Source organism: Musa acuminata, chromosome BXJ1-4, assembly GCF_036884655.1.
Source record: "Musa acuminata AAA Group cultivar baxijiao chromosome BXJ1-4, Cavendish_Baxijiao_AAA, whole genome shotgun sequence".
NCBI lineage: Eukaryota > Viridiplantae > Streptophyta > Magnoliopsida > Zingiberales > Musaceae > Musa > Musa acuminata.
In genome coordinates, this window is record NC_088330.1 from 41895250 (window position 1) to 41910000 (window position 14751).

Sequence of the window (14751 nt, forward strand, 5' to 3'; positions counted from 1 at the left end):
GTCACATCATTTTGTTGGCATCAATAAGCTTAACTTAACAACAACTATATGGATTTATGAGAAAACAAATCTGCTACTGACATCAATTTTGTTGGCATCAATTTACACCTCATTTTCTTGTCAGAAATAAGCTGCTTAACTTACCACAAGATATATAAAACCAAAAGCTTCATCAAAGAATCGTTTCCTTCACAAAAACAAGCTTAACTTAGTACAAGATACAGTAATCATAATGATTACTGCTAATATTAACCATCTCTGTGCTGGTTAGATTAATCTCGAGCAAACTGGTATATATAATGAGAGATTTCTGCTGGTTTATGCTTGCAGGAATACATCATGATTAAGCAGCTGTTCTTATGCAACAATTACCTGCAAATTTTACTCGGATCTCTGCAACAAATGCTGTGAGATCTTTTGTCCCTCCTCATGTGTCTCTACTGCTGCTTTTGGGCATCCAAACTTTTCCTCGTGCTCTTCCTCTCACTGTTCCCCAAAAGTGAGCCGAGTTAGCTTCCTTTTCTTTGTTTACTTGTTTGGAATGGTTGCAGCTGCAGCAGCAGTCGGATCAGTAACTCCTCTTTTTATTGCTTCTGGTGTTCTGCTTTGGGTTTGCACTGTTCCATCACTGCAAGGACTGAAGCTGCAGGGTGGTGGCTTTTACTGTGTTCTTGCCATTTCTGATCTGTAGTTGAGCAGTGCAGACAAGACATGAGAGGAGAGGCAGAGTAGAGGCTGTGGGATGTGAGTTAATGTGCTGTTGCTGAATCTTGTTGAAGGATATCTAATCCATCTTCCTTCCATTAATGCTGGAATTCATAGCGAGGGAATCAATCCATGGATACCCAACATAATCTCATCATAAATATTTATTTGAATGCACATATATATATATATATATATGTATATCTATATGTATGTATATATATGTATGTATGTATGTATGTATGTATATGTATATATATATGTATATCTATATGTATATATATGTATATATGTATGTATATATATGTATATATATATATATATATATAATACATATATATACATACATATATACATATATATATATATACATACATATATACATATATATATATATACATATATATATATATATAGACACACAATCACATCAAGTCCATCAACAACTTGAATTCTTGTGGTTTATTTATGGTGTGTTTAGAATCATCATAATGTCGCATGAATCTGATTTAGCAAGTTTCATGGATGTGATGTGAAATAATAAAGTTAGATCTGTAGTTCATATGAATTAACCAAATAAACAAATCACATAACATATGGAGTTTGCTCTCTCTGAGCTTACAAAAATTACAAATAAACTAAGAAGTAAATCATCATAGTGTCAAGTCAAGTCAGGAGAAAATTAAGGATGTTAGATAATCTTTTTCCTCAACTCAGTTGGGTTTGATATCTCTAAAGCTAAAAAGCATGTCAGCAGACAAACAAGAGCAGCAAATGCTAAGCTTACAAAGGCATTTAAGATGATGGGTTTTTGTGTTTGTGATCTGATGAATTATGCAGGACTGCAGCAACAATGTTTCTGCAAGCTTGCTTGAACAGATCAAATCCATTGTATATATAATGATTGTTGATGGGTCCTTGGATGAGTTAATTAATTATAGAACCAGGATTGGCAGGCAAAGCAAGATCTTTCTGCATCTAAATGTAATTATATTGACTACATTATTTAGGTCAAATTGATGTTGACTTGGTGGTAAAGACAACTCAAGGAGAGGTGGAGATGGAAACATGCATTGATTAGCTCCTGTATACTTCTCAATTCATTGGATATGGAGCACCACATGAACTAGTTGAGTTCTCAATGCTTTGCAGTGGATGTTGATGGAATGCATCCTATAGTGTCTTCCTTCCATTCTCAAATCAAAATATACTCTAAAATAAAGATACATAAGATAAAAAAATCATTATAACAGGAGTGATCATAAATAATAATTATATTTCTAACATACGATGATCGAAAGTCTTTTCCGGCTAAGCTACCTCATACATTCAATTAGATCATAAAATAATACCTTATTTTCTCCCACATCTAAGTACAAATCAGAAACTTATAATTCCTTAAAGTGCAAGAGAACAATGTCATCCAAGCCATGACAATGGAAGAACACATCCCAAAGTAGCATAGGATGGAGTAAAACCCCAACAAATTTGAGCTGGTGGTGTACTGCCAAAACCTTAAAACCCTAACCCTAGGGTTCTTAAAGCTACTTTTTGTGGCCAGAGGTACACCAACACCATCACTCACTTTCTTATACTTGCGGTGTTGGTGACACCCTTCCCTTCACTCCCAAGCTTGTCATAAGCTTTGTTCACTAAAGAGAAAGAATGCGTGAGATGGTTGTGGAAGAGCAGAAGCACTCAGCTTTTTGGATTGCAGAGGTTGACATGCGTATGTGGGATTCAGCTTTTATCGTCCATCTAAAACGTATCCCAAGAAGAAGGAGAAGAAGAAGAGAGCAATCTACCCAACTCTTCTGAGGCATGAGTTCCAAGTTCCAACTATAACAGCAAGCAAAGTAATGGGGTCATGATGGGTTGAGGGAGAGTCAATGGCCACAGGGGTTTGCATAGGGTGTCTTCCTGTCTCCTTTGCGACATGATGAGAGGCGATGCCACTTTTCTCAGGCCTCCTCTCCCTTGTCTCCTCCCCCCTCCTTTTTCTTTCACAAAAGGAGAGGAGTGCACCGGATAAGGTGGCCTGTTCTTGGCATTCCATCAGAGGCATGCTTCCCCCCCACAACTTTGTTAGGGGTGGGGGAAGCGAGAGCAAGCCCATGGGGTCCAGGACCACCCGTTTGGGTGGTGGTGGTGGTGGTGGCGGGTGGTTACCGCCGGCTGTGATCCACCATGCATGTGTTCCTCCGAGAACTCAACTGCAAATGCCATGAACAGTGGTTCCCTGGCCTTGCAGTGTTCATTAATGATGGACTTGGTTGAGATGAATCGATCAAGTTTGCATGCAATTATGATTAACCTCAACCATGGAGAGTTTATTGCAAGCATGCATTCATGATTAGAGATCCAACAGGAGTGCTTCTGATAATAACTAGAGGATTTTGTTGGTAGATTGTATCTGCTTGCATTCTTCATCATTCAAATTGTTTGAATTCTTTCTTTAACTCTCTCTCTCTCTCTCTCTCTCTCTCTCTCTCTCTCTCTCTCTCTCTCAACTTTCAAGATTTTGTTAGCTGCATGCATGCATCATCATACAAGATTAAGAGACAATCATCAAGTTAAGGACATGATGATTGTGTCTTAAGGAGAGAACATGACAGTGATTGCTATTCCAAAAGGACATGCACTACTCCTAAGAGCATGGGAGGCAAGAAACTTGGAATAGAGGGGAGAGATAAGGAACAACCCCACGATTGAAGAGGTGCAATACTTTAATTTATATGGGATGCAATAGATTTTATACAGTCAATCAGTCATTGTCCCTTAAAGCCTCAATTCTAATTGTGTTTCCAGTGTGTCACAACAACATGTAATCATATCTGTCTGATGTGTGCCATTCCATCCCTTTGGCTGCATTCATATGATGTCAAAGAGAGTGAGCCAAAAAGCTTGAGAGAAACATATTTAAGCAGAAGAACAACACAGTTAATACTTAAATGGCACACAGAAAAAAAAACACATTTTCATGCACGCAGAAGGATCCTTATCCGGTCGTATTGTGAGTAATTTTTTTACGAACATGATCGAAACTTATATAATCACTAAGTGAAGGGGGATGTAGTTTCTTGCCAATGGCAGATGAGCAAATGCTGAAATTGGAACTCAATGAAAGAGACACTGATGTAGATATTGTTTGAGTTCTGATGATGATGGAAACATGCAAGTACTTGGAGAGCCATCATTGCCCAACCTTGACCCATTAAATCACAGGGAGAGGAAGAGTTCAATGGTCACCCTTCCATCAAGATTGTAGTGGACATTTGCATCTCCATCTATGTATGGATCATCAGAGAATCTGCATCTTTGAAGGTCAGCTAAGAAAATTTCATATACATGTTTTTATTTTCCAGTTGAAATGGAGGTACAAATCATGCAAGCTAAAGTTTTCATCTTCCAATTTCTTTCTAACATAAAAAGAAACACAAACCATCTTCCTGTAATCTTGCACTGACCTACTGAATTCTAATTAATTAGATGTCACTTGGGTGTTTGTTCCACTGAGGCCCAAACTGGCTATTCCAAACAAAATTAATGGAACAGAAGTTTAAATTGTGGCAAATATGCCACAAATATATATCAGATATTTAAAATTCTATTTTTTGCTTTTAAATCAACATATTTATATGTGTGTGTGTGTGTGTGTGTGTATATATATATATATAGGGAAAATGCTAAGTTACAGTATTAAGTATGTTGTCATAAAAATGGTTTTCTTCCTAAGTGGAGAGCCTCTTAGAAAGTTGGATCTGTCATTGAAGGTATTAATATAAATTTGTTCTCTAATGAATCTAAATAGTTTTTATGCATTATAGAAACTTTAGGAAGAATAAAATAATTATTTGATCTTCAGAATTTTTTGTGGTGATGCTGAAATGGTTTCAAATACTTATTTCATGTGAGTCAGTATTTATAAGAATTAAAACCTTGGATGATGATTAAGACATAAGCTGAGCATTTGCAGCCAAAACCTGCATGTATTTTTCTAGTCACCATGTCACAAGCACCAATCTGCCAAAGTTCATGTGTGTCTCAGCTCAGATACAGGAGAACCCTCCTACCAGGATGATGTCAAGGTAACCCCTACCTTGGTCTTATTTCATCACAAGAACTCTACTAACCTACATGGATCAGACACAGTAGCAAACTGAAGGCAGCAATGGCGGAACTGCTCCTCCATTTATTTCTGTACTCCATCGTGGAATCTATGGGATTCTGCATGAAGAGAAAGAGCACAAGTCAACAGATGATGGATGCAGTGGTGAGCAGGAGGAGAAGACGAGCATGAAATCAGAAAGCAAGTCTCACGAGTTGCAGTTGGTCCTCGTGCTGAGGCGGAAGGCAAGAGACACGGAGCAGAGGCCGGGGAGGGCGCTCAAGTTCTGGTCTCTGATGTTCTTGATGCGCCCCTCCCTCGACTTCAGGCAGTTGCAGGCGGTCCGCCGAGCGGCGGTGGTCGACGCCAGAGAGTGCAGCCTGCGGACGCCGGCGCAGCAAGCCGCCGTCGGGCGTGGCTGCTTCCCCGTCACGTAGGCGACGCAGGAGCCGATGGTGGAGCTCACGTCTTGGCAGGTGATGGCCCCGGCCGGCTCCACCACCAGGTGGGCGACGGCGAGAACCAGGAGAAGGCCAGCTATCACCCTCCCCATCCTCTTTCTCTGGCTGGCTTTAGCTCCTACGCGAAACTGTGCTCTCTGGTACTGCAACATCGAAGGAAGGAAAGGGTTTCTTATAGACTGATCTCCGCGGTATAGATTCGGACGCGACCAGGCTTAGAACAGTAAAAATGGCTGCTTGCCCGAGTTGGTCGACAGCTGACGAGAGGATCACATGGCGGAAGAGCTGTTTCTTTGTGGAGCTGTCGATCGATAGAGCAGGTGGATGAAAGATGCAACGGAGTTTGTGGACCTCTTACGTGAGAGGTAAACGCTCCTTGTTCATTTGTGTATGATGACTGACTTCGTCTAGCTTATCTCTCACTACAGCATGGTGTCACCGCCATTAACGCTTCTTGCATGCTTCTGCTACGTCGGTGACAGACATCTGTAGTCATCCAGTTGATAGATACATGAATTTGAAGATATATATATGAATTGCAAGTGTAAGTTTCGGTTCCCTTACCTCATATCCTTGCCATGACATCTTGTGCTTCCATGACATGATCAAGCACAGTTTCTGCTGAATAATGAACAAGAGAAGTCAATGTAATCAACATGAGAGCATCAAGTGTTATTTTCAGGTATTTCTCCAAAGAAAACCAGTTGCTTTCAACCAGAAGACAGTTGTATTGCAACCAAGGTTATGTCCTTGTTTCATTCAGATGACACAACATAGGGTGAAATGTTCTCTCTTTCAAAGCACCATTCTTCATACAGATCTTTAACAGATGAACTTTCATAGTTTTGGCAGACAGAAATGTGCCTATTTTCAATTACAAGAGAGTGATTTGGTAGAAACTTCAAATCTAGAGATAAAAGTCATAAATGTCAGTGTTAATACAATTATCAGGAACTCTTAAATGTGAAATTACGGCAATAGTATACAATGATTGAGCAAGACCAGAAAGATAAACTTATCCATTTCTGTTGGCATAAAGAAAGAACAAAAGTGACAGTGTAGATAAAGATTATTTGCTTTGCTGGATGATTAAGCACTAAACTTTTTAGGGTAACATGAAAACCATGTATTAATGGACTTTTAATGATGGGAAGGACACAACCTGCTTAAGTGTCTGAGAAGTAGGAGATACTTCAATGACAGCAGCATCCACCTGAGATGCTTGATGACTTCTAGATATACTCCCCTTTCAATCCTCCATCAAGCTCTTCTTTTTGAAATATTTTATAAGGCAGATAATAAACACCACAAAATGATATCTTATCCTTGTCACATAATGAAGAATTTAACCTTAAAATGGGAGAGCATAACGTTGACCATATCTGCTTCATCTATGTCCTGTAGATATCCCATTATTTACTGCAAAGCATGTCTTCAACCTCAACACTGCTTCATCTATGTCCTGTAGATACCCCATTATTTACTGCAAAGCATGTCTTCAATCTCAACACTATCAACAACTTAACCGTGCCGATAAAATTTTTCTCTGAGCCATCTTCTATTACTTATCTTCAAATTGCAAAAGTATAAATGCTGCAATAATGGACTTAAGTCATTACTTCATAATGGAAATAGTTTAGTCATTACAGTAACCAATGAAGATATACAGAACAGGTAACTTCATGTGCTGGCATAATGAGAGATATTTTGTGATGCAAAGCATTAACCTTTTTCACTTCAAAGTAGCTAACATGTTTACAATAGATTAGCATACCAATTCAGATCATGTCATAGGAGGCATATCCAAGCGGTCTTCTCACAAATCTTCTGTCTCATGCCTATAAGAGGACGTATACCAATGCAAGTTGTCAATAACAGATGAATTGGATCTAAAATTTGATTAAAATTGTAATACAGATGGTTCAATAAACACACTTAGCTTTGACATGAATATGCAACTCAATCTGTGAACCCTAGCAATGCATGGGGAACACTTGGCTTGCCAACTTACCTGGAAGTGGATTTATATTGTTTATGTTGCTGACCATTGACCTTAAGAACATGCACCAAAAATTCGCCAAAGCCCAAACCGAGGACTTGAATCAATGACAGGTGAAAAATATTTCTCAATAAAGATCATTAATCAAAATTCTAAAATAGAAAAGTAAAGCCACTTCGACATAAATGAGAGTGGGCCTTGGTACAACAATAAGATTATTCCTTTACGATTTGAGAGACCAGGGTTTGAGTCACGGAAACCGTCTCTTTAAAATATTTAAGGTAAGACTACGTATATTGACCCTCTCCAAATCTAAATTGGTGGGAGCCTGATGCACTGGGTACATCATTTTCTTAAAACTGTAGTTGGAAAAGGTAAATGCAGAGGTTCAAGTAGTTCTCGGAAAAATTTAAAGCCATTAAACACCTGAAACATATATAATATCATAGTATAACAGTTATGGGTCACTGTGTTCCTTAATCATCAATCTATACAGCAACCACTCTCCATCCATCAATCATCCCTGCTCAATATATTACTCATATTATGATGATAAGAACCATTATTTAGTATATTATTGCTAAACTGATTAAACATTTGAATCAATATTTTCCAACTCCAAAATAATTCGATGTGCTATTGATTCTGCGAAATCTACATCATGCAGACATGCGTCTTCTAGTCACCTTTTGCATCCAACAAATAGCCCTTATCCACTGTATACTGAACAAAGTCTTTCATTCAAACTAGGAGAGATGGAGTCTGAGCACATACCAAAGCAAGACCCTGAAAGCACCAGTTGTTATGAATGCCACTCAACCTGCATCATGCTTATGTTCCAAGACCTCCAGAAGTAAAGATTCCGTCAAGTCACTGAAACAAACCATGGAGGCCAATGAGGCCCATACTTCAGCTTCAGGGATCTCGCCATGGCTGATCATTTCCTCTAACCACAATGTGGCTTCATATCTCCTGACAATCGAACAGAGCCCCTGAATTACACTGCTGAAAACTGCTCTGTTAGGCCGATACCTCCTCCTAAGCATCCTCTCCAAAACCTGGGCTGCCTCAAGATGCCGGCATTCTGCATGCAAGCCATCGACCAAGATTTCAAATGTCTCTTTCTGGGCTACACAACCCACCTGTTTATCCATCTTGTCCAAATACTCCACTGCCCTCATCGACTTCCCCTCCTTACACAGTCCTTCCATCACTAGATTATAAGTTCTAACGGTAGGAACACAATCCCTGCCTGGCATCTCCTTTTCTAGCACCCTCACACTGTCATCCGCCCTCCCTTCCTGGCACAAGGCACTGATCTTGTTTTCAAAGATGGACACCGGTGGTCGAAACCCACTCTCAATCATTTCATCGAACATCTGCTGTGCATCGTCGAAATTCCCTTCCGCGTACAAGTCCTCCAGCATTGCTTTGTAGCTCGTCAGGCTCTTCACTCCTCTTACCACCAGTGCCTCGTCAATGACCTTCTTGGCCTCCTCCACGGTCAAACCTTGGAGCACCGGGCCGCAGAATGTCCGCCGACGTTTCGTGGACCTGAGCCCCTTCTTAAGCACCCTGGCGAGAATCTCCTCGGCCTCCGCAATACGTCCGTTCTGGCACAGCGCCTCGAGAAGCGTCCTATAAACGACAACGTCGGCGTCGCAGCCCTTCTGTGAAATCCGCCATAGCATGGACCGGAGCAGGTGGATGGCGTCATCGAGGCGACCGGCGTCGCAGAGGCCGCGCATAAGGTTGCGATAGGTGTCGCGGTCGGGGTAGCAGCAGAGGTCGCTGAAGGCAGCGAAGGCCTGGACGGCGGCGTCGGGGCGACCGTCGCGGCAGAGGGCATCGACGAGGAGGTTAAGAGCGGGGGGCCCGAGGCGCACCTCACGGCGCCCGGCGCAGCTGGAGAAGAGGCGGAGGGCGAGGGAGAGGTGGCCGCGGGCAAGGAGGAGCCGGAGGAGGGCGTGGAAGGAGAGGGACCACGAGGGAGAGTTGGAGCGGGGGAGGAGGCGAAGGAAGAGCGAGAGGGCCGCGGGGGGGTCGCCGGAAAGGGCGCGTATGGCGCGGGCGAAGAGGAGGTCGGGGGCGGGGCAGGAATCGCGGAGCGCGAGGCGGGAGAGGAGGTCGGCGAGGGCGGGGACGGGGAGAGGGTCGACGGAGAGGAGGGAGTCGAGGGCGGCGGAGTAGACGAGGGAGTTGTGGCGGTAGGAAGGGTAACGGAGAGGGGCCTCATCGAAGAGGCGGAGCGCGGCAGCGGGGTCCTTCTGCCGCCGCATGAGCTGCGCCAGGTAGCTCGGCGTGAGCACTCGCGGCCACCGAACCGCCATCGGCATGGACGACGGAGTCCGAGTTGGTTCCATCCGCGTTTGGCCTATAGAATAGAATTATAGGCTCGATGTTTGTTATTGGACCAAAGTGGGCCTTACAGAATTGGGCCATTTAAGCCCATATTGCAATACGTCCAAATAAATCAAACTCAGCATTCTCAAAATAGGAATCAGAGAAATAAAAGAAGATTTTATAGCATTCGATACCATAGCAGTCTATCACCCACCCAAATAGAAGCCATAATGAGATGAATGCCAACAATGCTGTGCATGAATGCAGCTCAACAGGGGGGAGGGTGTTATAAGCTATCAACCTTTGTGGATAACAGTCCACGGGAGAACGTTCGGATTTAGGTTTGTCCTTTTGTTATCACCCATATGGATAAAACATCAAAAAAAAAAAACATTGAGACCGTCAGAAAGAATCCTCTCGGCCGATCAAGTATAAAAATTGACCCCCCGCACCGATCCAAGCATCGGATCATTTCCCAAAAACATCTCAAACACATATGGCCTTCAGACTAAGTGCAAAATTTCACATCAATCATATATGTTTCTTCATCACAGTAATAGTTGAAGGCCAACTGATACCAATGTCACCATTTTCTCTGTAACATCCAATTGCACTACAAACTCTTATTTCTCATACAATTACATAAACATAGAGCATCAGAGGACTTTCTCCAGAGTTCAAAGGCAGGAAAATATAGTGTTAGGCAATGGAATGGCCTGCTACGTTGATCAATTAATTGCTTTGACAAACTTTATGTCGGTATCTCTTCATCTAATATGAGGGGTCTTCTGTCCAGTGATTCTCGGCATCTGAGTTTCGAGCAACATAATACTTTCGGAGGGGTTCCCCAGAGAAAGACTTGGGACACATTTATTGGAAGAGATTCTTCTCCTACACATGTAGGTTGTGACCGCTATAGCATTCAACATTTGCCTGCAGTGACAAAAACCCGCCTTGTCATCGATCGATGCAAGCATGCTTACTCCCGACACGAACATGGAAATGCTTTTCGGCAAATAAAACAAAGAACAACCTGTATTACCCATAGAAAGAAAAAAGAGAAGACCTTATCCGCCACTTAATATTGCTCATGATTCACTGTGTCCTGCAATAAGAAATGATAAATTCCCCCAAGTATGTCAAAAGACCGTCAAATTTCCATGGGGCTAAAATTAAGATAAAAGTGAATCGACCATAGAGTTTCAGATATTTGAGAGGATTAGCTGTTTAGAAACCTGCAATAATTGCTGAAAGAACAAAATGAAGTTGTGTGGCTAATGGATTTAAATTGTCATGTCAAAACTACTCTTTCATTGCAACAGATTCATTTGAGGACAAGGCATATAATGAGAAAATATAAGTTAATCTGCTTATTTCTGTATCGGAAAGGCATTCAAATTGCATGATATGGATTTTTTACTTTTAAGAACTATATTAGAAGTCTAAAAATTATTTTTTAAAAATAATGCATCTGTTTCTTAGCTAAGAAATAGTTACCACAAAGTGTTTTACTGCATTGTATTAAATATAATTGTCCAACGGAAAATAAATTAATAAGCAACAAAAGAGTAGTTTCTCTAACCTTTCAAAGATTCATTTTCATCCAAAGGAGTTTCTGATGATGGAAACGAGGCAGAAATGCTTATCGATCCCCTTACATCGATTAACATAGATATGACCTCTCTCATAGTTGGCCTGTCAATTGGCAAGTTGTTGGTGCAGAACAGTGCAATTTTTAGTACCAAACACATCTCTTCGATTGTGCCCTTTGAGCTAAGGTCCAATCGGGAATCAAACACATTAGATGCTGGCATGCTATTTTGGATGGATCTCCTCACCCAATTGACCAGATCCCCTCCTTGGTCTAGCGGCTGAATGGGAGATTGCCCAGTGATCAATTCCAAAAGAACAACTCCAAAACTATAGATGTCGCACTTTTCTGTCACTTTCATTGTGAAAGCATACTCTGGATCAAGCATAAGACAGTAACAATCTTAGAATAATACAGGTAGTCTATTGAGCAAAACTAAATTAAGATTTTAAAGGATTGAGTTAAATTGAAGTATTTAGCACATTATCTCTGAATAAAGTATAACTACATGAATCAACTATTTATAGCATAGAAAGACACACAAATCAGTCTATGCATGAAGGATGTTGATTTCATACATAGCAAGCTAACCTGGACTCACACAAGCAATGCTCATAAAAGTTAATTTCGAAGACCTCACCTAAAAGATAATTTAGATCATGGAGTATCTAAAAGAATTAACATGGCAATGCGCATCTCGTCCATCTAACCCAGATGGCTATTTCATGAGGTTCTCCACCAAGCTTTGCTTGGCATTTGAACTCTTACACTTGGTACTTCAATGCCACATATGATCAACTTCCACTAATAACCCGGTAAAGTTTTCAGTATGAGAAAAAGCAACAACATGACTTAAGAGAAATATTGTTATTCAGCTCTCTTTACTGTTTGAGGATGCCCCTTAACTTTTAGGTATGTATGAAATTACAAAAAACAAAAACAATAAATTATTTGAATGTCCAAGATACACGTTCCTTTGGAGTTAAAAATGAAAATCTAGAACAGACAAAGGAAAGAGAAATAACAATCTTTACAACAATTATTCTCTTGATGACAAGAAATGAAATTTACGCCTGAAAGTAAAAGTAAACAAATAAAAATGAGAAAGGTGAATTATGAAACAATATCATTCATCATATAAATCAGGCTGTTTGAAGGGTTTACTTTATGCTCATGGGAGGTACTCATCCAAAAATACTTGCATTAAGGAAAAGAAATACAAAAGAGCTAAAATTCACATGATGATCCTTTAATCTCACCTGGAGCAATGTACCCATAAGAACCAGCAACTGCAGACATGGTTTTGGAGTGTGAAATGTCTATTAACTTTGCCAAGCCAAAATCTCCTACATGAGCATCCATCGCCTCATCCAAAAGGATATTATTTGATTTTATATCTCGGTGGATAATTTGAGGTTTGCAGTCGCAGTGGAGATAACGCAAGCCTTCAGCTGCTCCAAGAGCAATCCTGTAGCGAGTATTCCAATCAAGTAAACATGTCTCGTTGTTACCATGAAGCCGTTCACCAAGACTGCCGTTTGCCATATATTCATAGAGGATAAGATTTGAGTCTTGATGATAGCAGAAACCATAGAGCTTGACAATGTTACGGTGCCTAATATTTCCAAGGGTAGATATCTCAGCTCGAAAGCTACTGTCAATGCTAGAACACTCTGCATGAGATTTCAGCTTCTTAACTGCAATTATCCCCCCATCGGACATTATGGCCTTGTAAACTGTGCCACAAGCACCTCTTCCAATTACAGCACTGTCTGAGAAATTGTCAGTAGCTGTGAGAAGTTCTTGATATGTTATACTTTCCTTTGGGAGGTAATAGAGATCAGAAACACCCTGCTTATGATCTTCGCTTTTCACGAGAACAGGCATGCGGTACTTCAGAGACCAACACAACCCTATAGTGAGAACCAGAGAAACCAACCCCACAACCACGGCAGTGATGCTAACTATTTTCTCCTTGGACGTTCTCTTTGCCCAACCTGATTCTGCAATGTTCAATGGTACAGGCGTATGCTGGCATGCCTTTGTATCAGTACCACACAGATCATAATTTCCGAAGAAGTTACTATCATCCATCCTTCTAAATATTGGAGTACCAGGCAAGGAACCAAAGAGGTAATTGTAAGAAAGATTGCAGACTAGAAGGCTGGAAAGCTTACTAAATGAAGGAGGTACTTCACCATCGAGCTGGTTGTTGTTCAAGTACAATGTCTCCAACATTTGCAAGTTCCCAAGATCGGCCGGTATCTCTCCTGAGAGGGCATTGTAACTGAGATTGAGAGCAATTTGCAGTGCAGTAAGATGCCCCAGCTCACCAGGTATGCAACCAGACAAATTGTTCCCACCCATTTGCAGCTCAGTGAGGCGATAAAGGCCCCCAAGACCATCTGGGATTGTTCCATTAAGATGGTTATCAGAGAGCAAAAGTAGCTCCAAATTGACTAGATTACCAATCTCTTCTGGGATAGTTCCACTGAAATGATTTCTGCTAAGATCAAGCCTTTGGAGCTTCTTACAATTTGCCAGCTCATGAGGTATACCACCTGAAAGCTGATTTGAGGAAATATTGAAGCTAACAAGAGATGTTAGCTGTCCAATTTCAGGAGTAATCTGACCCATGAAATAATTATCAGACAGGAGGAGTCTTTCAAGGCTCTTCAGCTTGCCGATTTCTGGAGTGATGGGTCCAGAAAACCGGTTTTGATTCATCTCTAAAGAAGTTAGATTCAGGAGCCCAGATAATTCCACCGGAAGGCTTCCAGTGAGCAGATTCCCTCCCAATCTTAGCTGTATGAGCGACATGCATGTTTTGACCCCATGAGGAATGTTTCCGAACAACCTATTTGCCCCAAGGCTCAAAATGATCAACTTCTGGTATTTACAGAGTTGGCATGGTATGCTGCCAGTGAGTTTGTTGTCTGATAAATCAAGAACGGAGAGATTACTATTGGTCCCTAACAGCGGAGGAATAAATCCTTCAAGGTTGTTATCAAAGAGCAGAAGGTTCTCCAACGAAGTGAGGTTCTGAAATTCTAGAGGAATAGTTCCTGTCAAATTATTGATTGACAAATCTATCTTCCTTAGAAGACTCAACTGGCCAAGCTCCCTAGGAATGCTGCCCTGCAGGAGGTTCTCAAACAGGTAGAGCAAGCGAAGAGTCTGTATCCGACCAAGCTCTTTAGGAATAACTCCAGTCAATCGGTTCTCAGAAAGATCAATCTCGATTGCACTCTGGCAATTTCCTAGATCCTTAGGGATCGTTCCATCCAGCCTATTTGTATAAATATACAGCTTTTTCAGCAAAGACAGTTTGCCAAGTTCCTTTGGAACATCTCCGGTGAAACCATTGTTGTTTAGAGCAATCATTTCTAGATTACTGCAGTTGCCTAGCTCAGGGGGGATTTCACCAGACAGCTGGTTTTGCCAAAGAACCAGAGTCGTAAGATTCTTCAACCTTTCAAGCTCCTTAGGAAGAATCCCTTCCAACTTATTTTGGGCAAAAGCTAAGACCTCTAAGCTACTGCAC

The 14751-nt window shown here is 41.2% G+C and overlaps 3 protein-coding genes across 10 annotated transcripts in view; all 3 read right to left on the reverse strand.

Annotated features, from left to right (window-relative positions):
• Nucleotides 1–5021: 5021 nt before the first annotated feature.
• LOC103982500 (non-specific lipid-transfer protein 1-like) lies at nt 5022–5366 on the reverse strand. The gene has a single exon (XM_065180690.1). The coding sequence runs from the start codon at nt 5364–5366 to the stop codon at nt 5022–5024; it is 345 nt and encodes a 114-aa protein (XP_065036762.1).
• Nucleotides 5279–9635, reverse strand: LOC135671764 (pentatricopeptide repeat-containing protein At1g05600-like). Of its 4 annotated transcripts, none has more exons than XR_010512843.1 (5): nt 8048–9635; nt 7049–7112; nt 6437–6867; nt 5839–5892; nt 5279–5760 (listed from the first exon to the last, which is right to left on the reverse strand). XR_010512843.1 is itself a non-coding variant. In XM_065179949.1 (2 exons), the coding sequence occupies exon 1, from the start codon at nt 9607–9609 to the stop codon at nt 8089–8091; it is 1521 nt and encodes a 506-aa protein (XP_065036021.1). In that variant the 5' UTR covers nt 9610–9635; the 3' UTR covers nt 6898–7112; nt 8048–8088. The 4 variants fall into 4 exon arrangements, 1 of the variants encoding a protein (XP_065036021.1); XR_010512844.1 differs by having other exon boundaries at nt 5839–5895; XR_010512842.1 differs by lacking the exons at nt 5279–5760; nt 5839–5892 and having other exon boundaries at nt 6051–6867.
• A 465-nt stretch (nt 9636–10100) lies between these two features.
• LOC135671765 (leucine-rich repeat receptor-like serine/threonine-protein kinase At1g17230) overlaps nt 10101–14751 on the reverse strand; it is a 6374-nt gene continuing 1723 nt past the window's right edge. For 3 of the 5 annotated variants that reach the window (XM_065179954.1, XM_065179952.1, XM_065179950.1), the window contains 3 exons: nt 12467–14751; nt 11199–11582; nt 10101–10721 (listed from right to left, as the gene is read on the reverse strand). The exon at nt 12467–14751 is cut by the window's right edge. In XM_065179954.1, the coding sequence (XP_065036026.1) occupies nt 10705–10721; nt 11199–11582; nt 12467–14751 (2686 nt within the window). In that variant the 3' untranslated portion in view covers nt 10101–10704. The remainder of the gene's footprint in view (nt 10722–11198; nt 11583–12466) is intronic. The other 2 variants (XR_010512845.1, XM_065179951.1) reach the window with 2 other exon arrangements.